Here is a 27,075-nt window from a genome sequence, read left to right as displayed (position 1 = left end):
TATATTCCATGGGAAGAGAGTAGAATGGACAATGTACTGCTCATTAAGAACCCCATGAACATGCTGGTGAAAAGGCAATAGCATTACTAAGTTCTGCCGTGGTCCCCTCCGCAGGCCTGAGTTGACAAGATTAGGCAGTCATAAATCTGGATTTGTTAATACCTATGGAATGATTTGCCAGCCAACTCCCTGAAACCCTGGTAACAGAAACCAGATAAGAATTGCTAAACCACAGAAGCTAAGAGGTCTCATATCATGACCAGTAAGGTGGAAGAGGGAGCTAAGGGAAATTGCAGAGATGCTTAATAGAACAGTGAGTGAGAAGTAAAATAGATGGATAGCCAACAAGGATGCTTCTTAACATCTAAAACCAAGAAAGGTCAAGAATGGAAGAGCACAGGAGGCTGAGGATGGTCACCCCGATAAAAGGCACAATGCTTACTTAGTTCCTAAGCCTCAGTTAATAACTTTACCTACACAGGTCTTATTTGTCAAAATCTTTTAGTTCTCCTTTAAAATTAATTTAAATCCTCCATAATTCCACTTAGATTTGAACTTCAAAGGATATAAACCTCTAAATATTCTTTCTACTTGTATTAAAATGCTATTATGTCCTTCTGGTTACCACATGCTGTAAATCCGAGAAACTTAATATCAAAGGAAGGACTGTTAGGTAAACTATATGTCAACAAGATTTCTACTGACCCCTCTCATAGCTGCCAGTTTTTAGAATATCACAAACAGGAAGAAAAGCAAGTAACTAAATATAGAATATTGCATGGATGATGATAGTGATTTTTTAAATGGTCTATAATAAGTGATTTTTTTCAATGATCTATTTAAAGAGAAACATAAGATTTCAAGTTGATCTTTGGGAAGCAAAGAGTTGAAACTGTAGAAATTAAAGAGAGAAGTGGCCCACTTGAATCAAAGTGTGAAATATGATATATCAAGAACTATGTAATGTTTTGAACAACCAACAATAAAAATTAAAAAATAAATAAATAAAAAGAAAAAAAAGAGAGAGAAGTGGGTTTCTACACAACATTCAAGTGGACGACAACTATGGAAGTGAACACAGATTTCAACTTTTTATAGAATAATTTTAAAGCATATACACAAATAGATTAAAATAGAACATTTAGCAATATGACATGTTCCCTTAGATGTTTATTAAAAGCTTCAATTTCCTATAGACATTTGATAAATATGTGTGTTTTCCCCTTGTTTATTTGGGAAAGTTCAAAAAGGATAGTGAAAGCTATTTTAAGTACATTACTAAAATTTAGCTAGAATAAACTGTAGTGTTATACAAATACAGAAAAACACAGATAGGTTACTGATCCCCATTGATCCATAACTTTTTTAAACATTTTGTAATTTTCAAAGGCCATGTTGATGTGCCTATGAAAAAGGTAAAGGCAAAATAAAACTTTGGACTAGAGCAGTGGCATATTCTTGTAAACCCAGCAACTCAAGAGGCTGAGGAGATTTACAAGTTTAAGGCCAGTCTCAGCAACTTAGTGAGACACTTTCTCAAAATAAAAAATAAAAAGGGCTGGGGATGTAGTTTGGTGGGAAAGCACCCATGGTTTCAATCCCCAATACCAAAAATAAATAAATAAATACAAATGAAAACAAGAACTTGAGACCTAAGTCCACTGTGGCTAAGTGCCCAAATCAGTTAGACAGTTTATGGTAGAGAGTCACCTGCACAGCAAGCAAACCCAAATAAGCACCAAATGTCCACCAAGTAACAGGTGACTTCTTACAGCTATTAAATTTAATCCTCAGAAAAACATTTATTATTATTATACTTCTTTGGCAAAAGTGGAACTAGGTTTTGAAAAGCCAAGCAGCTCTCTGCACATAGTTATAGGCAGAGACTATAGATTTAATCCAGATCTTCTGATACTAGCTGTAGTATTTGTTCTACGTTGGCAAACCTTTCTTGTAAAAAGCCAGACAATAAATATTTCAGGTTTTGCAAGCTGCAGAGTCTCTGTCCACACTACAACCTTGTGATAAGAAAACAGTTATAGATAACATGTTAATAAATGGATTTAACCAATGTTCCATAAAAATTCATATACAAATATAAGTGGTGGGAAGAAATCAATTTGGCCAGTGTTATGGCTTGCCAATCCTAATATACATTAAAACATTAATATACATTAAAAATTACTAAGGGTCTACACTCTAAAGATTCTCCTTTTCTGACCTTCAGAGTTATTTTTCATTTCTGCTCTATTTATTCTACTGAACACTCAACAATTATTATGACATCATATATTCATCTTCCGATTTCTAACTCTGCCCTAGTATGCTGGGCTGCCTCTCTCTAACACCAATTCCTTTTATTTTTATTTTTTATTTTTTGGATAAACACTTTAAGGTATCTTTCTTTTCTTTTCTTCCTTTTAATGTGAATACCAATACAGGAAAAATGGTTTTTTTTTCCTCCTACTCTCAGTAAAAATACCTTTTTGGAATCTCAGAATGGAAAAAGAATGCATTCTTAAAATTTTCAATATCCTCACTGAATATTTTTAAATGTTAATGAAAACTTGATACTGCTTTCTATTTTCCAAGGTGCTAATATCTGTGCAACAGTGTCATCTTTGTAATCTTCCATGACTTAATTATATATATTTCTCCAGGATTCAAAACATGTCTTGTTAGATATCATTCTTTTTTTATATATATGCATTTATTTTTTTTAGGTGTAGATGGACACAACACAATGCCTTTATTTTTATGTGGTGTTGAGGATTGAACCCGGGTCTCGCCCGTGCTAGGCAAGCGCTCTACCGCTGAGCCCAATCCCAGCCCCAGATATCATTCGTTTTGGGGGGGATGGGGTGGGACTGAGGATTAAAACCAGCGGTGCTCTACCACTGAACTACATCCCCACCCTTTTTATTTTTTTATTTGGGACAGTCTTGCTAAATCACTGAGGCTGGCCTCAAACTTGTGAATCTCCTGCCTCAGGCTCCCTTGATGCTGGGATTACAGGACATATGCCACTCACCATTTAACTTACTCCATTTACTTTGAAGCAAATTTTGAAGTATTACTATAGAGAAAACTGTCTTGTCCAGATCACAATTCCTTCTCTTCAACAAAACAATGAATAAGCAAGGAATGTGCTAGGTATGCAGAAAAAGAAGGTAAATAAAATTTCACTTCTTTGCCTTTCTCTCTTATCCTCTTTATTAATCCCTGGCCTCTGCCAAAACTCACAAACTTAGATAAGCAATTCTGAAAAGCTTCTTCTCCTGCTGTGGCTCAGGTAGCTTTATTCCCCTAAGGTCTGTGCTTTGTTGAACTGAAAGCTGCACTTAAAATTAGATTAGGGCTGAAGGTTTGGCCCTAATAAAATAAATAAAGCGCATGCCTATCATGCACAGGGCCCCTGGTTTCAAAGGAAGAAAAAGGGTAGGAGGGAGGAAGGGAAAAGGAAAAGAAAAGAAGAAAGAAGAAGAGGGAAGGATGGAGGGAGGGGAAGATAGTAGACAAAAAAAAGCCAAACAGAAACAAAACAGGAAAGCCAAACAGGACATGAAAGGTCTCTGGTCTTGGGTTGCTCATCTGTTGCTTTAACTCTCCAGAGACTTAGCTATAGGAGGCTATGGTTTTGGATTAAGCTCCTCTATTGGGCTCCAAAAGACCAGGCTAAAAATCAAAATGGAGTCATACTAAAGTTCAAGATCATCAAACCAAAATTAAATTGTTATCTTCTTTTGCCAGCAATCAAGAGACACAGAATAACCAAATATTTCAAATAGACCATTTTGGATTGGCATAATAATGAAGTTCTAAATGTTTAACCCCCCCCCCACCCCCACAACACACACACACACACAACCTGGTGATAATCAACCAGTTATTTTACTGTTGTTCTGTCTTCCTATGCCTGCCTTATAAGAAAGTAAAATAACTAATAGTCTTTGTTCTTTGCTTCTGCTTTCTTTGGCTTTTCTCTATAAAATCAACTCCTCTGCTCAGTTCATATGCTTAGTCTACTTTATGGAATGAAGTGTTTTTCAGTTTAGGATCACAAAATAAAACCAATCAAGATCTTTAAATTTGTTGTGATTTTTTTTTACATCAGTATTTCAAATAATGGTCAATATAAAGTCAGGATATATAAATATAAATATATATCTTTATTTATATATAAATAAAGTCAATATAAAAAATAAACTTATTATTCTGTTACTAATTGTTGTTCTGAAAGTTTTTTTAATTTCCTCTAATAATTATAAATTCCTTAAACTCAGCTTCTTTTTCTGCTTCTATTTATTTATTTACTATATGCCTTTCATTTGTCATTGGTCTTTCTGCATATGGTCAGTACATTGTATCTATTGGCCTTTCCTCACCTAATTTTAAAAAGAGGATAATATTAAAGTGGATTTTATTAGATTAATTATGTTACTTGATAATAGTCATTTCTTCAATATATGATTTAAGTTTTTTAGGTCAGCTGGTTGATATACACAGCTGCCCTATTATTTTCAAAGAACACATTCAGTAGTTTAAATAATTTTTAATTCAAGTAAGGATTACAAAAAAAAGTTAGGAGTCAGAGCCTAGGAGGTTGGGCAAGATTTTCTCAGTCCCACCTACCTCTGCAAGCAGATCATGCAGCTCTCCTTCACTAGGGCAGCATCCTAATGACCTGATAATTGTCCCAATTTCTCTGGGGGGGAAAAAAAAACAGTCAATAGTTTGAGAATAAACTCTTAAAAGGAAAGTATTGTATAAATTACCCAGTTAAATAATTATCTCAATGATTCCAGATCATAGGTAGCATAGAAAACCAAATCACTCTCAAATGGGGCCTCCATTTATTGCCATCCATCCAAACTGACAACCTATGCTGGGTTCACAAAATCTGACTACTTCAATAACTTAAGAAAACTACGAAAAAAGCACACAGAGTTACCTTTTCAAAATCCAGGGATGGCTCTGTGACCTTAGGGGTTCATAGAAAGAGAAAGAGCCACAGGAATTCTTTATTCTTATATAGGGGACACACTAGGGAAGTTTCCATGAAACATTCTATCCAAAAAAGGGCAAAGGGTAGGATTACAAATGGACAAGGAGGCAGCCCACTCCAGTTGGGCAACACCAACTCCCAGAGCTGCACCTTTCAATCCAAGCAGAGGCAAGTCCACTTGCATTGCAATAGGTGTGATACCAGTCCAGTACCTCTTTACTCTGGACTTAAAGGTATGCGCACAGCTCCTGTCCAGGGCGGCCCCCAACACTCATGGTTATAAAAGATATTTTCTGGGGAAAGGAAAAGGCAAACAAATGAACCAAAGAGAGATGAAAGAAATGTTTTCACTGACTGGCTTATGCAAACCTTTCCTGGGCCAAAATTAAAAAGTCCTAGAAAAGGAATAAAAAGAGAAAGAGGGAGAGCAAGAATAAGAAATGCCCACATCTTGCCAGCTGATTTTAATTGTTACTTACTTAACTCTTTGGTCCTGAGTTTTCACATCTGTAAAATTAGGATGCTGATATCTACCCTCAGAAGTTTGTGGTGAAGTTTACATTAGTGACAGGAGTAAAATGGAGGAATATTTTAAAGGAGGGTCTGTAGTGCCACACTGCCAGGAGTCAAATCCTAGTTCTACAACCTGCCGGAGCAGGTGGGTACCCGATTACGTCTCCTAGTAGGTAGAACACTGCATCTTTCTCCAAACACTTAGAACTGAACTGAAGACACACTAAGAATCAAATATAATACTATATAACCATATTTGTAATATATATTATATAATACATACAATATAGTATATATAATACTATTATATAATAATATATTTATGCAATAACTACTATAACATGAAACACAGCTCTTGGGAGAGTAGCCATGCAAAAAATTACTCCTTTTCCCCTCCCTTACATTGTTGTATACAATGTAATTCAGTGCAACAAATAATCTAAGAAAAGTATAAATTCTATTTAATGCTCTATGGATATAAAGATCAGAATTTGTATTCAAATTTAATAACTTCCACTAAAAATTATTAAAATTAAGGTCATAGTATTTGAATACTAACTTAACACAATTTCCCTTAAATAGAATATTTCTTTATCATTCTGGATAAATTTAGTGGAATTTTATTCACTCCCTATTTTACTGGGAAAACATTTTAAGTAAGAATTTTTGAATTCTTCAAGAGGTTGCAGGATGAGTACAAACTTAACAGAAAAACCTAAAGTCAATAACTATGGAAGACAGGATTATTTTCATTACTATTTTCCTTTATAATAAATGAAAGGAAAACAAAACATAAAGGTCAACTGTATTTCATACCTCCTATGAGTAACTATAGTCATAGTTTTTGTGTTATTTTTTATGTCTATATCCCAAACCTAAGCAGAATCTGAACATGATGGTATTACTGGAAACTAAAAATATTTCTAAGATTACACTTTCTCTCAATACATCCCTAGAGGTGTTCTGTGAAAATGGACAACAGCAATGAAGTAAATATGCTATGTGAAACATCAGACTGGCCACTGTATACATGATAAAACATAGATAACGAGGCAGGGACAAAAAAATGTGATTTTTGTAAGGATAGACTTTCCCCTTTACAACATTCTAGGCCTCTTAGCACATTGACTTAGAGAACTGCTTAAAACTTCAGAGTCAGAGGGACAAGCTAAAGCTGTGTTAACTTACACAACAAAAGGGAGGACAGGAAAGGTAGGTGGGAAAGAGACCTGATAGGCCTTGCAGGCAAGAATTTTGAAAGAGGTAAATGGAAGAAAAAAAGTTCTAGGGGCTGGGGATATGGCTCAAGTAGTAGCGCGCTCGCCTGGCATGCTTGAGGCACTGGGTTCGATACTCAGTACCACATAAAAAAATAAAATAAAGATATTGTGTCCACCTGAAGCTAAAAAATAAACATTTAAAAAAAAAGAAAGAAAAAAAGTTCTAGGCCTGTGCTTTCCAAATACTAGCCACTAAACTGTATCTGGCTATTTAGCATTTGAAATGTGACTAGTCCAAAGTGAGATGTACCAGAAGTAGAAAATGTGCACAGATTTCAAAGGTAATATAATGCCGGGTTTCTAAAAGGCTCACGGGTCACTCCAGTTGAACTGCACTGATTGGGCTGCACAAAATAACCACACAAGAGACACAAATACTTTTTTCTTTGGGGTCGCTGTGACAGCTCCTCTGACCTTAAGGATCCACAGGGAGAGAGAGAGAGAGCACGCGCTGACCCCTTTTATTGAGGAGAAGCTATTCAAATGAGGCAAGAGGTCAGATTTCAGGGGGGCTGAGTCTATCTTCTTGATGTCCGCTGTCAGCAGGTTGACTGACATCTAGGTAGACCACATCCAAGGGCACAGTAAGAAAAGGGGAGACACACAAAGCACTTCCATGAAACATTCTGTCCTAAACGGGGCAAGGGGTTATATTACAAAGGAACAGGTGAGCATAGCTCCACCCATGGGGATGTAGGAAGGCACGCCCAGGCACGAAGACACAGTCACTCGAATCCTAGAAGAGCGGGGAAGTCTAGCAGCATGGGTGCCTGATTCCACATCGCCCAGAGGGGAGTTAACTCAGTCATGTGCGAGGTTGGTCTCCCACATATTCCCCCTTTCTTAAAATTAAAAAAAAAAAAAAACAACTGGGAAATTATCTTTCAGTCACTGGATTCTTGGTCCGAGGTTATCATGATCTGCTATTGAAACACAAAAGGAATTAGTAGAAAACATATCATTTTAATAACACAACCAACTTGGAAGATCCAGGTTATTATTATTACTTTGCCAAACACTCATCAGAAGATTCTTAATCTTTTCCCAATTTTATTGGGAAGCATTGCATTTGGCCATAGTAACATAGACATTTTCATTGGCATGGCATTTAGGCCTCTCCATAAACCACAGAGCAGAGGGCTCATTCACATTATTCATTACATTGTCTTGTAGAGCATTATTACTTAGTTCTCATCCTTCCATCAGCACTTATCTGACCATGAAGGATTTTGGAAGTAATTTAAGTCAAACATTAAGAAAATCCATACTGGGGCTTGGGATGTGGCTCAAGTGGTAGCGTGCTCGCCTGGCATGCGTGAGGCACTGGGTTCGATCCTCAGCACCACATAAAAACAAAATAAATATATTGTGTTCACCTAAAAAACTAAAAAATAAACATTTAAAAAAATTAAAAAAAAAGAAAATCCATACATTGTAAGTTTTAAGACATAGCCACAAAGGCTGCAATTTAAAAAAAAAAAGGAATAATATTTAAAGTAGTCATTTTAGGGATTATGAGACCAGCAGCTTGCTTAGGTCTGGTTAATTGACATACACCTGTTTTAAAGCCTGAATATTAACCTCAGCATATTATAGCTCTGAAATATTAGCTGGCAATAACTAATGATACAGTAAGTTGTATTCTTATAGGTTACAGGATATTTATCATCTTTTCTCTTAATTCTCACATTTAAAGAGTCTATTAGGTCTGTCAGTAATGTAAATACCCTTGGAAAATCTATTTTAATAATCTTTCTGACAATTGTCCATATATAGTGTTAATCATTAAAGACCAGCATAATTGGCTGGTTTAGGTCTTTCATATGCTGCCTTGCATACGTTCCTGTCACTGGTGTGGTCAATTAGTTACTAGACTATCTCAGTCACGGGGAGTAGAGATGCGGGATCAACACACAGACTACGGGAGCTGGTTAGAACTGGCTGGTCCAGTAGCTCAGTCTCTTTTTGGAATGCACACAACTGCTATAGGGTTCCGAGTTGGGTGTGCCCGTCCATCATACATAAGCAAGATAATATCCATAAGCCAATCATCTTCTGCCTAATGTAACCACATGTGAGGAAACTCTATTGCTGTCGTGGTGGAAAGCAATCTGGAAGAGTCTTTGTCCCTAAGGGAGGGGGCTTACTGAGTCAGGAATTTCATGCCCTGAAGCTCTTGACTCTCAGTTTCCTGGACCAGTAGTTTGGCAATGCTAACCACAAGTGCTGAGGATGTGGTTTCATTGATGGCTCGCTAGAGCAGAGCACCCCATCTTGCAGGTGTTCCTGTCAGGCCTGAAGGAATGTGGATTCCTCAAGTACTCCAAGATGCTCATAGCTGCTAGTTGCAACTAAAAGTTATTCTACCATTTCCTTCCCTTTTATTAAATTTGTTGCCAAAGGATAACCATGATGAAAGAAAGGAAAAGGGAAAAGCATAGAAAAAAGAGATAAGAACCAAGAAAGAGAAAAGAGGAAACATCCAGACATGGCCCATTCCTGAAGCTGCAGTTGTTTCCTGCTGTGGTGAGCAGGCAGTTGCTGTTGACTAGGTCTCTGTCACTTGGGTTCCGATCTGAGCTGGACGTGGGGAGCAAAGCAGCCAGGGGGCAGGAGACCTCTCTCAGAAGGGATAAAGAATTAGGCCTTTGCACAGGTGGGGGAGTGAGATTCTGTGCCTCACCTCTGTTGGCCCACAAGTTTTCTCCTGATGGCCCCTCTGCGGCTGTGCCTGTCTTAGGTTGTTCCTCCCTTGAGGAATCTTACCCATCTTTGACTAACCAGCCATCCTCCAGGACCAAACAGGGTAATGTGGAGTGTGCAAGGCATTATCCCCGAGAGGGCTCTCTGTCTCCTTGATAAATAGTGCCTCCATGGCCTCCACACCAGCATTTACCTTAAGATCGAAAAACTCAGGTTTCTTCTTTGTGGAGGGCCCAGCTCACAGCACTGGGTTGGTGAGGCTGTGTTCAGGAAGGAAGGAGAAAGGCCACAGACAAACATTAATATTGTGCCAGGTTTCTCAGTCATTATCATGATGACTAGTTTAAACTCTCTTTTGATATCTGACTTAATTTACTGAATCATGTTTAATAACATTAAGACTCTCAATATTACAGTTTAAGAAAAAATTTGAAATATTTTGTAAGATCTAGTGTGTCTCTGGGGTCCTGTATTCCCCCTTTTTTTATTTAATAAAATTGAGTAAAGGCTTGGCATAAGTTATAGCATCATTAGTTTAAGTTATAGATAATAGTACAAGTATTTAAATGATAAGAATAGATTTACCTTTTATTGATTATTATAATTTTTTAATATAGACTAGTTGATCCATCCTAATAATTTAGCTAAGAACTCTCAATCTCTTTTTGAGAAGGTCTCAAAATCTCTCTATATTTTAGAATATTACTTATTAATTAGGTGTCTCTTAATTTTTTTTTTTTAGGTGTAGATGGACACAACACAATGCCTTTATTTTTATGTGGTGCTGAGGATCGAACCTGGGTCCCACCCGTGCTGAGCCACAATCCCAGCCCTCTCAATTGTCTTTTAAAAAATATGATTAAGGTTATTTCCCAGTGTAGGGAGCAGCATATAAATCTTATCATATTTTTTATGGATAAGAGATCCAGTTAGAATTTATATAATATTAATGAATTTTTAAAGTTTGTAACCTTTATTGCTCAAAAGTAACATATGACTTTAATTTGGAGAACCTCAGTCCCAACAAACAAAAATGAAAGAATCAACAGTGTCTCAGTGTCTTTGAATCAATCAAATTTAGTCTCAAAGGACAATTGTCAAAATTGGGATCTAAATTAGCAGTTTAACATACTTAGTGTTTAATTACGGATGTGAATTTATTTACCAGAAATAATCTTTGTCTTAAACAATAAGAATCAGTAGGCAATAAAGACCTTTCTTTAAGGAAATAAACTTAACATTTTAATACGTTTTTATCATGTCAAAATATGGACAAAATCTTAGCTCACATCAGTATAGTCAAATTAGGAAAATAGCCTGAAATATCCTTGAATTAATCATTTAAAATTTTTATAGTTAGTCCTGTACATGTAAATCTCTTTTTCATTTGTTCTAATTTTTTTTGGTTTCTGTTCTAAGTTTTTATATCATCTGGTTAGATAACAATATAAAGATCTTTCTATTTAGAAAAATATTTTTATCATTAAAATTTAGAATATAAAGACCTTTTTGTTTTACCCAGATATGATTTTTTTCTTCTTCTTCTTCTTTTTTGGATCTCCAATGTGTGCTTCCTCTCTGTTGAAGCATCTTTATCTTCTAGAATTTTTCCTAGTTATACTTTGGAACAATTTCTGAAAACCTTAGAATCTATAAATAAATTATTGTACTTTGATAAGAAATATCAATGAAAATATAGTTAAAATCCTTAGATATTTATGCAGACAGAATTATTTTTGTTTATCATCTTATAAATTTGTACAATAACTTGAGAATTAGAAACTATTTGAAGGTTTTATTTTCTCTTAAAAGCAAATTTATAGTAAATACATTTATCTCAAATATCTGTAACTAAAAAGCAGTGTATCAGATAAATGTACATATAAAACATATAAATTATGGGTTTTATGTTGAAGAAAAACTATTAGACAAATATATATTAACTAAACAATTAGACATATGTCCTAATTATTTTATAGATTAACACTATAGGTTATCTAAATGCCTAGAGCATAATTTATAATTGTTTTAACTTTATGTAACCATGTGGTTCTTAAAATATTTGGATCCATTTTAATTTATTTTTAACTAGGAGAGCACTCTTCTATGTGACGTCACTTGATGTAACTGAAATAAGATCCTTATGCAAACATATTTATTTCTTGTAATTATACAGTCAGGAATTAGAATAAGGATTTTTTGTTCATCACAGGAACATTGCCGGCTTTTGTTCCTGTGGCGAGCAAATGCATCCCCATAACCTCCAAAATTAAAAGTAAAATACAAAGAAGCATGTTTGATATCTCTCATCAATAGAACATTATTTAGTAACACAACTATAGAGAAAAATAAGGTTATTTAACTCAAAACTAACTTAAATTTAGGGCTGCAAAGTAGAAACCTGTGGAATCAAATTTTGTCTGAAAAAGATATCTTTTGTTAGCATTTATAGGTAAGCATTCTTAAAAATGCAGGCTCCAGCAGGTCTGAAACAGGAAGAACAGATTAGCAGCTGGAAGGCAGGACCAGAAGTCCTATCTGAGTGACAGTGGAAGAACCAATGGGAAGCCCACGAAAATGCAGAAGGCAGGACCAGGAAGCCTGCTCCTCCAGACAGGCATCACGTGGTTACCATAGAGATGCAAATAACATGGAATACATTGCCCATTATCAGGCAAAAGTTCCCTGAGTTTTCCTAGCCAACTGCATTTCCTTTGGTTTTGTCTGCATTCCCCACGCCTGGTCAAGATCCTACAGCTGGTAGCAGCTTGCTTTGTCTTTGCGACCTGCAGTTGCAGCCTGTATCCTCTTATATTTTCTACTTTTCCTCATAGCACATGGGTGCTTTAAAAGTTTTAGTGGCAGACGCCAGCATTACCATCAGATATTAAGCCAATCTGCATTCGGCATTCAGGTCAAGTCAAAAGGTTTAAAAAGGTTAAAGGGCACTGCTAGCCCCACAGGTCTAGTTACAGATCCCATAGGGAGTAGCGACTAAAGTCTTTTGTCCCCAGCAGCTGAGTTCTAGCCATTTTGATTCAGTAAGACAAGAATGTAGCAAAAGAAGTCAGTACAAACTTTCTGAGTATTCACAAAAAAAAAAAAAAAACAGAAAATTGAAATTTGCTTCTCTCCAGGTAAACATCATAACATTTTCTCTCCCTTTTTCTCACTCTCCTAGCGCAAACGTCTAGAACATAAAGCCCAAAATATCTTTTATAAAGGTTCATAAAAATAATAAAATAAAATTTCATTAAAGTGCTCTTTCCATGGGAGAGGACTCAACTCAACAACACAGCCCATTAATCATCTTAATAACTCTTTACATTTATTTAGAGTCTCTAGAATTATACCCCAATATTAAAAATTTTAACGTCACAGATTTTCCTTCTGTCTAATTCACTTACTTTCTAAAATTCCACCCATAATACTCTGAAATCCTAAGCATGCTTAACTTGTGGAGAGAACTTTCAACTTCACTAAATTTCTTTAATTTTTATACTGGAGATCCCATACGGGCCACCATTATTTTGTCCCTTTTGTCCCAGCAGCTTAAAGACTCAGACCTTTTGCCCCACATTGGGCACCAATTGCCGGGTTTCTGTTGGTGACTAAAACACTCAGGGGTCACTCCAGTTGAACTAGGCTGACTGGACTGCGGCAAAATAACTACCTAAGAGACACAAATACCTTTTCCTTTGGGGTCGCTGTGACAGCTCCTCTGACCTTAAGGGTCCGCAGGAAGAGAGAGAGAAGCACGCGCTAACCCCTTTATTTGAGGAGAAGCTATTCAAATGAGGCAAGGGGTCAGGTTTCAAGGGGCTGAGTCTATCTTCTTTTTTTTTAAGAGAGAGTGAGAGAGAGAGAGAGAGGGAGAGAGAATTTTTTAAATATTTGTTTTTTAGTTATTGGCAGACACAACATCTTTGTTTGTATGTGGTGCTGAGGATCGAACCCGGGCCGCACGCATGCCAGGTGAGTGCGCTACCACTTGAGCCACATCCCCAGCCCTGAGTCTATCTTCTTGATGTCCACTATCAGCAGGTTGCCTGACATCTGGGTAGGCCACACCCAAGGGCACAGTAAGAGAAGGGGACACACACAAGGAACTTCCATGGAACATTCTATCCTAAATAGGGCAAGGGGTAATATTACAAAGGAACAGGTGAGCATAGCTCCACCCATGGCGCTGTAGGAAGCCACGCCCAAGCACAAAGACACAGTAACTCGAACTCTAGAAGAGCGGGGCAGTCTAGCAGCATAGGTGCCTGATGCCACATCGCACAGGGGAGTTAACTCAGTCACATGCAAGGTTGTATAAAAAGACAATGTAAAATATTTCATTAATATTTAATAGTGATTACAATACTAAAATGACATTTTAGACATTCAAATCTTAGACCTATTAGGTTAAACTAGACATACTGTTAAATTAACTGTGCCTATTTCTTTTTTAAATTTTTTTAAAAAAATTGCTATTAGCAAATTTAAAATTCAATGTGTAGTACTCCTTTTGAATAGTGCTTTTCTAGGGAATAGCTGTCATCCCGAACTAGACTTTGAGAAGAGTGATAAAGAGAAAATTATAATAACATCATGCTGTGTATGCTGTGTAACAACATAATCCACCTTGTGCCTCTCTGAGAAACTTTAACCAATATTTTAATTGTCCATGGAAGGAGTGGAATAAAATTTCTAAGTAGTGTAACTACAGTTGATAATAATTGATTGTATATTTCCAAACAGCTACTAGAGAGGGTTCTGAATGTTCCCAACATGAAAAAGTGATATTTGAGGTTGTATATATACCAATTACCTCCATCTGATCACTATACATTGTACACGTGTGTTGAAATATCACACTGTATCCTATAAATATGTATAATTATTATTTGTCAATTAAAATTTGTTTTTTGTGGGGCTGGGGATATAGCTCAGTCAGTAGAGAGCTTGCCTTGCATGCACAGGCCCTAGGTTCAATCTCCAGCACAACAACAACATTTTTTTTTTAATTTAAGATAAAACCTAGTTTTGTTGCATAGGGTGATCTCGAACTCCTCAAGTGATCCTCCTGTTTCAGTCTCCTGAGTAGCTGGAAACACAAGTACATACTACTGTACCTGGCTCTATGTCAACTAAAAATTTTGATAATTTTTTTTAAAATTTAAATTGTTTTTAATGCTTTTTGTATACTGGACTGTGATTTCTTTCTAATATATTTCTTTCTAATATATTCATATAGTGAACTCAACATGGCCATTCTATATGCAAGTTAAGTACTATATATGAGATTATAACACAAATTTCCATACTTTAACAACTAATATTTTCTCTTTTTTAAAATATTCTTTTAGTTATTGATGGACCTTTATTTTATTTATTTATTTATATGTGGTGCTGAGATTCAAACCCAGTGCCTCACACATGCTAGGCAAGCACTCTACCACTAAGCTACAAGTCCAGCCCCAATATTTTCTTAATATATGATTTGTATAATATTTGGAAAGTACTTTCACATATACCATCTTACCTGATCTGCAGTCACTTCTTCTCCATCCTAGGTATCTAAGAATATTATCTCAATTTACAGATAAAGAGATTACAATTAAGTATAAATGATTTAACCATGGTTACATAGCTAGCGAGTAGCAACATTAAAGTTAAAAAGCATTTTTAGTAATTCCAGATAATATTCATTCAACATAATGAATATGAGTACCTACTATGTGCCAGAGACTAGGCTAGGTGCTAGGGATACAGAAATGAATAAGATAAAAATTATCCTTGCTCTCATGGAATTTATGTTCTAATGGAGAAAACTGACAAACAGGCAATTATACTAAAAAAAAACAAACTGGGCAAAGGGCAGTGGTTGGTAAAGGGTATCATGGGCATGCAGAGAAGGCTCCTAACCTAGACTGGGATTGTAGATCCCAAGAGTAGCTTCCATCAGAATTGACTTTTGAACTACTTAAAAGCATAAATAGGAAAAGAAATGTTTCAAGCAAAGGAGACAGCATACTTACAGGCCCTAAGTTCACTGAGATCACTTGCCATTCAAGGATCAAAAGAAGTTCAACGTGGCTGGAATATAAGGTTTAAGACAGGGAAGAACAAGAAAGTAAACCAGGGCTGGGGTTGTGGCTCACTGGTCAAGTGCTCGCCTAGCATGCATGAAGCACTGTGTTTGATCCTTAGCACCAAATAAAATTATAAATATTGCGTCCACCTAGAACAAATGTTGAGAGCCACAGCCAAAGGGGCCCCAGCAAACTTCCAGCTGCCAGCAAACAGGCTTTAGAACAAGGGCAAGTCGTGGCAGCTGCAGTAAAACAGGCTTTAGATGCCAGGCCAAGAACATGCTACAATTGTGAACAAACAGGACATTTTAAAAGGAATTGCCCCATAGGAGGAGGGTTTAACAAAACTATGTATCAAAGGAGTAGAATACTGGGTATTTGCCCACGATGCCATAGAGGGTGACATTGGGCTAATGAATGCCGTCCTCAAACCACCATAGAGGGTACTCCATTATCAAAAAACCAACAAGGACCAGGTGTTTACCCACGATATCGTGGAGAAAGGCATCGGGCTCCATTGCCAAAAAATGGACAGGGGGGCCCAATGCTCCGGGGCCCAAAACCACAAATATACGGAGCACCGGAGGAACCCAGCAACCCCATCAGGGTAGTGCCCAGGACACATTGTCCATCAGATCCCTCATCAGACAAACCAGAGGGAGCGCAGGGTTGGACATCTGCGCCTCCGCCAGAGCAGTACTAACTCTAGAGATGGGAGTTCAAATCATTCCCACAGGGGTAAAAGGACCTCTTCCCAAAGGAACAGTAGGCTATTATTGGGACGCAGCTCTTCTACTCTAAAAGGACATATGATAAGTCCTGGGGTAATTGATCCCGATTATGAAGGTGAAATAAAAATTATAGCCAGTTCTCCAAAGGGTATATCAGTAATTTCACCAGGAGATAGAATAGCACAGTTACTAATAATACCCAGCCTACATGATAAATTTTCCAGTCGTACTGTAGAAAGAGGTTCCAAGGGATTAGGCTCCACAGGTGTAAATTGGGCTATGCTTTCTTTAAATTTAGATTCTCGCCCCATGCTAAAACTAAATATTCAAGGACATGAATTTAATGGGCTACTGGATACAGGTGCAGACCTTAGCATCATCTCTCGTCAAGAATGGCCAAAACACTGGCCATTACAACAAGCCACTCAAACGCTTCGAGGCCTAGGAGTGGCGACTAATCCCCATAGAAGTGCAATGGTATTAGATTGGAAGGATCCTGAAGGATGTGAAGGAACTATACAGCCATATGTATTGGATCATCTTCCCATAAATTTATGGGGACGAGATATCCTAGATCAATTAGGTTTGACATTAACAAATAACATCAACCAAAATGCACCCACTATTATAACTAGACAAGGTTTTAGGAAAGGAAAAAGATTAGAAAAACAAGAACAAGGTATAGCAGCACCAATACAAATAGATCAAGGAACAGACAGACATGGGTTGGATTTTCAGAAAGGGCCACTGAGACAATCAAAATTACTTGGAAATCAGAAAGACCAGTATGGGTTCCTCAGTGGCCCCTGACTAAAGAAAAGATACAAGCAGCCCATGACATGGTCAAACAACAATTAGCGGAAAGACATATACAACCTTCTGTATCTCCCCATAATACTCCCATTTTTGTCATCAAAAAGAAATCTGGTAAATGGAGATTACTGCAAGATTTAAGAGCCATTAATAATGAGATGGTTATTATGGGACCTGCTCAGTCGGGGATTCCTCAATTGTCTGCTTTGCCAAAAACTTGGTATGTTTTAGCTATAGATATTAAAGATTGTTTTTTTTCAATTCCAATTCATCCTGAGGATAGTCCACGTTTTGCATTTACTATCCCTGCACTGAATCATGAAGGTCCTGATCAGAGATATGAATGGAAAGTATTCCCTCAAGGGATGGCTAACAGCCCAACTATGTGTCAAATTTATGTTAACAAAGTAATCCAGCCACTTAGAAATCAAAATCCTGAACTACAAATATTTCACTATACGGATGACGTATTATTAGCACACAAAGATAAAAAACACATTGCTAGAATGTTATGCCACACTTACAAACTTATTAAAAAGTTATAATCTAGAGATAGCAATAGATAAAGTACAATTAAATTTTCCAGTTAATTATTTAGGAGTTCTATTATCCTCAACCATGGTCCATCCACCAAAAATTCAAATACGAGTAGATCAACTCAAATCACTTAACGACTTTCAAAAGTTATTAGGAGACATAAATTGGACAAGGCCTTATCTAGGAATACCAACAGGAGAGTTGGGACCTTTATTTGATATCCTAAAAGGTCCATCAGATCCAAATTCACCCCGCATGTTAACGCCTGAAGCAAGAAATGCATTAAAAATCATTGAAACATACATGGAAAATATGCATTTGGATAGAATTGATATAAGTTTGCCTTTATTATTTATTGTACTACCAACAAAAAATATTCCTACAGGAGTACTTTGGCAAGAAGGTCCATTATTATGGATACATTTATCTTATTCTCCTAACACTATTCTTACTAGGTATCCTGAGGCTGTAGGACAATTAATACTCAAAGGAATAAAAGCAGCAAAGGGAGTGTTTGGAATTTCTCCCAATAAAATTATTACTACATATACTATGAATCAAATTGATGAGTTAGCTAATGAGTTAAATACTTGGGCAATAATCATGTGCAAATCTAATGTTTCATTTGATAACCACTTACCATCTAATCCTTTATTGTCTTTTTGGTCATTACATCCTGTAATTTTTCCAAAAATGACAAGAAAAACACCTATTATGAGTGCTCCAAATATATTCACTGATGGGTCAAATAATGGTACAGCAGCAATAGTTACACCTGATCAAACTTTTACATTTTTAGTACCCAAACAATCAGCTCAAAAGGTAGAGCTTAATGCAGTATTACAAGCTTTTGTGATGTTTAAAGATTCTGTATTTAATTTATTTTCCGATAGTCAGTATATAGTTAATGCTATAGTATCCCTTGAAGATGCTGGTAGGATTTCCCCTTCCTCTACTGTTTTCTCTTTGCTTTCCACTATACAAAGTCTAATCTGGGACAGAAAAGATCCATTCTTTATAGGACATATCAGGGCACATACAGAATTGCCTGGAGCCCTTAGTTTGGGCAATGATTTAGCAGATAAAACTACACATGACATACATATTTTCTCTACACTAGAAGAAGCTACAAATTTTCATAAAAAGTTCCATGTCAATGCTAATACTTTACAAAAGCATTTTAAAATAACTAAGGAACAAGCTAGACAAATAATAAAACAATGTTAAAATTGTGTGACCTTTTTACCACAGTTAATCTTGGAGTCAATCCTAGAGGACTGACGTCACACACTTGCCAGAATTTGGAAAATTAAAATATTTGCATGTTACAGTTGATACTTCTTCTGGATTTTTGATGGGCTCCCTTCATACCGGAGAAAAAAACTAAAGATATTATAGCTCATTGCTTACAAAATTTTGCCACTGTGGGCGTTCCAAAACAGTTAAAAACAGATAATGCCCCTGGTTATACTTCTACCTCTTTTAAACAATTTTGCTCATCATTTGGCATTACTCATATAACAGGAATCCCATACAATCCACAGGGACAAGGCATAGTTGAAAGAGCTCATCAAACTATTAAAATGTACTTATTAAAGCAAAAAGAGGGAATTGGGAAGGGGTATATAGTCCCCAAAGATAAACTTAAAATAACCCTTTTTACTCTAAGCTTTTTAAATTTCGATTTATCAGGACTTAGTGCTGCAGAAAGGCATATGTGTCCAAAAAATGTGCATAAGCCCAAGGTACTTTGGAAGGATATTCTAACAGGACAATGGAAAGGTCCTGACCCAGTAATTGTCTGGAGTCGGGGGTCTGTTTGTGTGTTTCCACAGGGAGAACAGCAGCCGATTTGGATTCCAGAGAGATTAACTAAAGCGATTTCTACAGACCAAAAATAAGATGATTTGGCTCAAATCCATAACAGCTGATATCCAGAACTCCAGTTTGGCTACCCTTACATCTGCGACAGAACCAGGATGCTTTTTTCAATATCTATTTTATTATTGCCCTTTCCCACATCATGAAGTTCTATTTTGTTTTTTTGAACTCATACAGACCTAGGTTAATGTTTTGCTGATCAGTTCTATTTTTTGACTATAGAGTTTTTAAACATTGCAATGGAGATTTCACCTGTAAAAAGTTATAAGGCCTTTACTATTATGTGTTGTATGTATTATATTATGTGTGCACACTTGTGTTTTGTGTTATATGTTTGAATGTACGTATATCCATATATCATATATGATGAGTGCTCATGAAAAAATGGATCCAAATATTTTTTTTCCACGTGATTTAAATGGTTTAATTTAAATTAGGTAAACAGCTGTTGAGGATTGTTTTAATATATGAACAAAAAAGGAGGTTAACAGATCTGTTTGTTTACTTTCACCTTTCCTTTTCATTATATTTAATAATTCTGTTGAAGATAAGGTACATTGTTAAGAAAATTGTTTTCTAAAAAAAAAAAAAGAAAATTGTTTTCTTTTAGTGCCTTCTGGAATGTTATATAATTTTTTCTTTAGCCATTATTGCCAGAATTCCTATCTTCATCCCAGTGCCGGTGAAGACAAAGATAAAACCAATCTACAGCTTCTGCAATAGCCATCACTGAACTGCTTGCAGAACTTGCCTGGACTATGTATCACTTGTATGCATTGTGAACTCACTTGTATGCATTGTGAACTATCTGTTGGTGCAGCAACTTGTGATAGTGTTGGGGTATTTATGCTGATGGTGTCATCGGTGGTACAATTTTTCCAAAAGGAGCCATCACTGAACTGCTTGCAGAACTTGCCTGGACTATGAATCACTTGTATGCATTGTGAACTATCTGTTGGTGCAGCGACTTGTGGTAGTGTTGGGGTATTTTTGCTGATGATGTCATCGGTGGTACAATTTTTCCAAAAGGAGCCATCAACTGGCTTGGTGTATCTTCCTCCGTTCTGCTTGTCATGGTCGTTCAGCTAAAATTTGGGGGCCAACAGAGGTGAGGCAAAGAACCTCACCCCCCAGCTGGTACAAAGACCTATCCACAGGTGTGGCTGTATACTGGACCAGTAGTAAGTGACGGGTAAGATCCAATTGCAATGGTACCAACCTAAGACAGGAGGCTGACGCCTTGAGGTCAGCTCATCCAATAACGGGTAAGAACCATATGTACTATTGGACAACCTAAGGCAGGCACGGTCCCTAAGCCACATGCTTGTTGTTTAAACAGAGAGGGGGAGATGTTGAGAGCCACAGCCAAAGGGGCCCCAGCAAACTTCCAGCTGCCAGTTGATGATTGGCTCACAGTGGCCCCAGCAAACTTCTAGCTGCCAACTGATTGGCTCCTCTGCGGTGATGCTCATTGGGCTGTTTCCCCGCCCTTTCAGACCATGGAGCTGCTCATTGGGGGACTTTTTTTGGCTCTACCCACGCGACCCAGCCAATCAGCCTCAAGAGCAGGAGGAGTGGGGGAGGTGGAGAGGCTTGTGGGAAGCCGGTGGTGGCAGTTGGGCTCTGAAGGTTTTTCCTGAGGAGCTGTTTTGTTTGGCGTGTGTGGTTCTAAAAATAAAGTTTGTTTCTTTTGACAAGTGGCTCCTGAATTGTGCCCAGCCAGACTGCAGCAAACAACAACAACAACAAAAAGTAAATCAGAGTCCTGACAAGTGGCCAGATTACATGGGACCTTGAAAACCATGCTAAAGAGTTTAATTTCTAATGCTACAGAGTAACATTGAAGGATTTTTAGGTATCATGGTGACATGATTAGACTGAAGTAATGACGTAGTCATACATGTGAGAAATGATGTATGTTCAAAGTTTTTCACTACAGCATTATTTGTAATTATTTTTATAGGCTAAAACAAACCAAATGTCCAATAATAGACTGATTAAATAAGTTATGTTTTATCTATACAATGGGATAACATTCTGAAAACAAAAGATATTCTTTATATTCAGACTTGAAATAATGCCCCAGACACGTTATTATGTAAACAGGGTAAAGTGCAAAAAAATTTGTTACCATTTGTAGGGTTTTTCTCTATGCTAGAGATGGAGCTCAGGGGCTCACACATGCTAGGCAAGTGCTTTCCAATAGAGCTACATGCCCAATCCCATTACTATTTAAAAGAAAAACAAAGGAAAGAAGAAATGTATCTCCAGTCTGGCAGTCTGCACAAGGAGTAAGTAACATTACCTGGAAAGTAGGTAATGCCTTGGGGAGAGTTGGTGGCAAAGCAAAGGCTGGAGGAAACTTTACAGTATACTTTTTGAACCTTCTGAATTTCAAACAAATGAATAAATAATTCTTAAATTAAATAACTTAATAAAATAAGATGAATATCCTAGTTGCAAGACATAAAACTGCTGCCTTAACCAAGAAAGACAAGTACAGTTGGTCTGACCAAAGGGCAGTAATGAAGGACAAGAAGAGTAAATAAAAAGCCCAGATAGTAGAAATCCATCAAACCTCATGAACTACTGAATATAAGAAAGGAAGAAGATCATAAAAGAGGTAAGGGTGAATTGGTAATGTGTTAGAAAAAAGGTGAGAAACAAATTTAGGAAAGAAGGAGGTGAGTTCCATTCTGGATATGTTGAATTTCTAAACATGCATATATATTTTTGCTTCTATTAGTGCATTATAGTTGTACATAATAGTTGAATTCATTTTGACATAACCATACATGCATGGGATTTAATTTACTCTATTTCAGTCCCTGGTTTCCCCACTTTCCTTCACCTCCTCCTTCTCCCTACTCCTCTTCCTCTGTACTATTGGTCTACCTTCCATTTATTGATCTATTTATTTTTAATTACTGCTTTACAAATACATAAAGGTGGAATTCACTGTCATAGAGTTATACATGTACACAGCATAATTTTGTCAAGTTCATTCCTCATATCCTCCCTTTTCTTTTCCCAATCTCCTTTTTCTATCCCACTGACCTTACATCTATCTTCATGATATCCAACACCCTCCCCGCTTATTCCCCTTCCTTTGCTGTAGCTCCAATATGCACATTCTTGCTGGTTGCCAAGCTCTGACCATGTTTCAGAGTTTTATTTGCCATGAGCAATCGTGAAGGATAAGATAACATCTTCCTGCCAGTATAAACAGCAGGCCTGTTTACTGCTTGCTATAAAAGCAGATGATTCCCTAAGCTCAGTATTGCTTTCTACAATGCTACCCATTTTTTGTACAAGCATCCATCTGGGTCCATCACTGCAGAACTCTGAGGGCAAGGGTAACTGACACCCATAAGATTAAGCTCATGTCCCCTGCTATGCCCACCATGATGAGGTCCTTTGTCACTGACCTGGGAGTGTTACGCCAAAGAATATATTTTAAAACTTTAGGACCTGAGAGATGTGAGCATGTCTTAATACTAGTGAGAATAAGCCAGTGCACAGGAGGCAATTCACAGAGTGAGTGGTCTCACTGAGGAAGGGCAAGGTCTGGGCCAGGTGCTTAGTGTTGGGTGTCTACAAGGCCACCCCCATCCTAAGACCTGCCACCTGCAAGTTGCTACAGGAGAGAGATGGCAGGGTCTTCCTTATAATCTTATGAAAATTCAGTCTCCCTCCTTCTGCCTCTCTTTAAAGAACCCATCACCCAAAGGTACCAAAAACATACAGAGAAGGAAAAAAAAAAAAACCCTTTCCAACAAATGGTGCTGGCAAAACTGGATATCCATATATAAAAGAATGAAAGTAGATCCCTATCTCTTACTCTACATAAAAGCCAACTCAGAATGGATCAAACACCTAGGAATTAAACCAAAAACTTTGCCACTGTTAGGGAAAAAAAAAAGGCCAATACTCCAACATATAAATGCAGGCAATGACTTTCTCAATAGAACCCCTCAAGTTCAAGAACTAATATTAATAATTGAGGTGGGATGCCTCAAATTAAAGATTTTGCACAGAAAAAGAAATAAGAGTATAAAGAAAGAGCCTAGGGAATGGGAGAAAATCTTTGCCAGTTACTCTTCTGACAAAGGATTAATATCTGGACTATATAAAGAATTCAAAACAACATAAAAATCCAATTAATAAATGGGTAAATGAATTAAACATATTTCTCAAAAGAAGTCCAAATGGTCAGCAAATGTATGAAAAAAATATTTAACATGTTTAGCAATCTGGGAAATGTTAGACTGAGATTCCATCTCACTCCAATTAGAATGAGAGTCATCAAGAATACAAATGGTGGCGCAAGCTTGTAATCCCAGCGGCTCAGCAGGCTGAAGCAAAAGGATCACGAGTTCAAAGCCAGCCTCAGCAAAAGCAAAGCACTAAGCAACTCAGTGAGACCCTGTCTCTAAATAAAATACAACATAGAGCTGGGGATGTGGCTCAGTGGTCGCGTGCCCTTGACTTCAATCCCCGGTACCAAAAAAGAAGAATACAAATAACAATAAATGCTTGTGAGTATGTGAGGGAAAAGACACTTTTACACACTTTTGGTGGGACTGTAACTAGTACAACCACTATGGAAATCAGTACGGGGTTCCTTAAAAAACTAGGAATGAAACTACCATGTGACCCAACTATACCACTCCTCAATGTTTATCCAAGAGAATTAAAGTCAACATACTATGGCCAAGTTATGGAATCAGGTGTCCATCAACTGATGAATGAATAAAGAAAATGTGATATGTATAATGGAGTTTCACTCAGCCATAAAGAAAAATGCAATTATGTCATTTGCAGGAAAATGGACAGAACTGGAGAGCATTACGTTAAGCCATATAAGACAGACCCAGAAAGTCAAGGGTCATATTTTTTCTCTCATATGAAAAACTAGAGGGAGGAAAGAAAAGAAGGAAGGAAGAGAAAAGAAATGAAAAGAAAAGGATCTTGTGAAAACAGAAGGGAAGACAATAGGGTAAAGGAAAGGAATCATAGGGAGGGAGGAGAGGAAGTCAACAGGAGGTACTGTAGAATGAAATTGATCAAATTATATATATGAACAAATATGTCACAATTAATCCAACTATTATGTTGGATTATGCATCAATTTAAAAAAACACTTTTTTAAAAAGAATTTGTTGCTATCCTCTTCTCTTATGAGCTAATCTAGCAAGAGTGGTTATCTTTGCCTAGGTGGACCACAGAAAACACTATCTTCTTTCTCTCTAGTCTGAAAACAAAAAGGCCTGACTGATATAAGGGGGGAAAGGCAAAATCCTTTTGCTGATGAGCCCACAATAGGCTGAAGAACAATACAATTCTCTCAAGAACTTTTTCTGTCCACCAGCACACTGACCCACTAGGTCTGTCATCTTTTTTTTTTTTTTCCTTTCTCTACTGACCAAGGTTCCCCTCCTCCTGCAAGAAGGAAATATCTTCACGTATGCTCTGGAAGCTTCAGTGAGGTCCCCTGTGCTGTCCCTGTTTCTGGCCTAAGATCTCATCAGCACAATAGTTTTCCTTTCTCCCATTTCTCCTCAAGACATGCTGCACTGGCCTTGGCATCCCAGTGCAATACAGGAAAAGAAGAGAAGGAGGCACAAAATCTATTAATTAATATTGAACTTTTTACTGGTCTTGGCAAGTAGGGGAATAAATTTTGATTGGGCTTATAAAAATGAAGAGACGTGACTTATCTGTTGCCTTCAAATTGTTATCATACAATTCCTATCTGTATTCATTTGTGGTTTAGAAATGGAATGATTAGGAAATTCCCACATGAAGACTCTTTCTTCTAAGTAGTACGAGGCAAGATCTTTGCTGAGAGTGAATGGGAAAGAAGAAAGAAGCCAAGATTTGTCATTCACTCAACACTACTTGCCTCCACAGGGCCCCACATCTCAGAACACCAAGTCCTGGCCTTGCTCTCACATTCTACAGCCTGAACTTAACTGGATGAACTGCATTTTTGCATTTTTTCTGTGTGCCCCTCTAGAATCCCTCTCCATTATTCTCCACCCCTCCAAGTTTCCCCAGGACCTATTTCTTTGTCTTTTTGTATCCAGCTGTCTTGCCTCAGGTTTCCTGCCATGCTTAGTCAACAGAGGCAGAGCACTGCAGTCTTCTATTACTGAATAACAAGCTGCCCAAAATATAACTGGCTTCATAAACAACGCTTTATTATTTTTCACAGTTGTGGGTTGGCTAGGTGGTTTCTCAACTGGTTTTGCCTGGGCTCACTCATGAACCTGTGTTTAGCAGTTAATTAATCTATACATGGTTCTCAATGTTCCACAGTCAGCCCTTCAAATTTTCCATTTCACCATCCTGAACTCTGGGCCCCTTCACCTTCCATCCTGCCTGCTCTGTAAACACATAACCCTGAACCACTCTAATTTTCACTTGCTTTGTTCCTACAAAGCACTGCTGGAAGAAAACATTTAACAGAAAAAAACATGGCCCACCACAAATTCATTCTATCCAACACCAAATGTATCTTAGATGGTGCCTAACAATTCTTCTATTCATCTCTGTTGATTCCTAGTAAACTCCCTCACAATACCTATTCTCCATCATCTCTGCCTCAAGCTCCAAAGCACTCCTCTGTTCCCCTCAGCAGAAGGTCTATCATCTTCATTACTGAATAGATGTAAACTGCACCATCCCTGGTATCACTATGAACTCCATACCCCCTTTACAGTCACTGTCTTTGGACCAGGAATTGTGAGGTCCACAGGGGATATAAGGAATTGCTGAGAGTGAATGGGAAGGAAGATGTGGTCTTAACAAGACCAGGTGCCCACATCACACAAGCAGGCCCCAAAGGAGATCCTTGGGGTGCAGTATCCCATCAGGGAAGGCAAGTGCTATACCCCACCTCCAGGAGCTCCACCTACAAGACCAACCTTCCCACCCAAATAACCTTCACCATCTTGAGGGTGGAGATACAAGCAAACAACAGACAACACCACCCATTGGATGAGAATGGAAACAGGAAAGACACTGATATCCAATAAAAACAAGACTTGAATCTTCCTTGAGATTTCCCTCCCTCCCCCCCACCCTCTCCCGCCCTCACATCCCCAACATTTGTGAAACCAAGAACTTTTCATGAATTAGGCTACTGAGGACTGGAATGTTTGAACAGTATTTATAGTGGTGTTGTACATTCTTTCACCTCCTATTTTTACACTTTTTATTTTTCTTAATTTTTATGTTTGTTTGTTTTCTGTAGTCTACTGTCTTCCCACTTACTTGTCTCCCCCAAATCACTTTCTCTCTCTCCTCTTGCTACTAACCAACTTCTTTAGGTTCCTCTTTCAACCTTCCTAAGATCTACTAACTCTATATCCTCACCTCCTACCCCCCTCAACATCTCATCCGACACCTCACCTGGGTTTTTGGTCCACCACCAGAAACTGTAGATAGACCCTATTGCAAACCTACTGTTTATATTGTAGATAATAACTGAGCTTACCATTTCTGTATCTTGTGACAAAAACCGTAAA

At 37.4% G+C, this 27,075-nt stretch overlaps 1 protein-coding gene across 2 annotated transcripts in view; it reads right to left on the bottom strand.

Annotated features, from left to right (window-relative positions):
- Efcab2 (EF-hand calcium binding domain 2) overlaps window positions 1-27,075 on the bottom strand; it is a 133,097-nt gene that overhangs the window by 26,257 nt on the left and 79,765 nt on the right. Inside the window, exon 3 of one of the 2 annotated variants that reach the window (XM_046432517.2) lies at window positions 4,633-4,705. The exons of the other annotated variant lie outside the window; for it this stretch is intronic. Within the exon in view, the coding sequence (XP_046288473.1) occupies window positions 4,633-4,705 (73 nt within the window). The remainder of the gene's footprint in view (window positions 1-4,632; window positions 4,706-27,075) is intronic. 2 annotated transcript variants of the gene reach the window in all.

The sequence above is a fragment of the Marmota monax genome, unplaced genomic scaffold (assembly GCF_021218885.2).
Source record: "Marmota monax isolate L192 unplaced genomic scaffold, Marmota_monax_Labrador192_F-V1.1 WCK01_AAM20220418_F8-fsc00090, whole genome shotgun sequence".
Taxonomy (NCBI): Eukaryota; Metazoa; Chordata; class Mammalia; order Rodentia; family Sciuridae; genus Marmota; species Marmota monax.
Note: the sequence above shows the minus strand (reverse complement) of the source record. Positions and strands in the feature narration are given on the sequence as shown.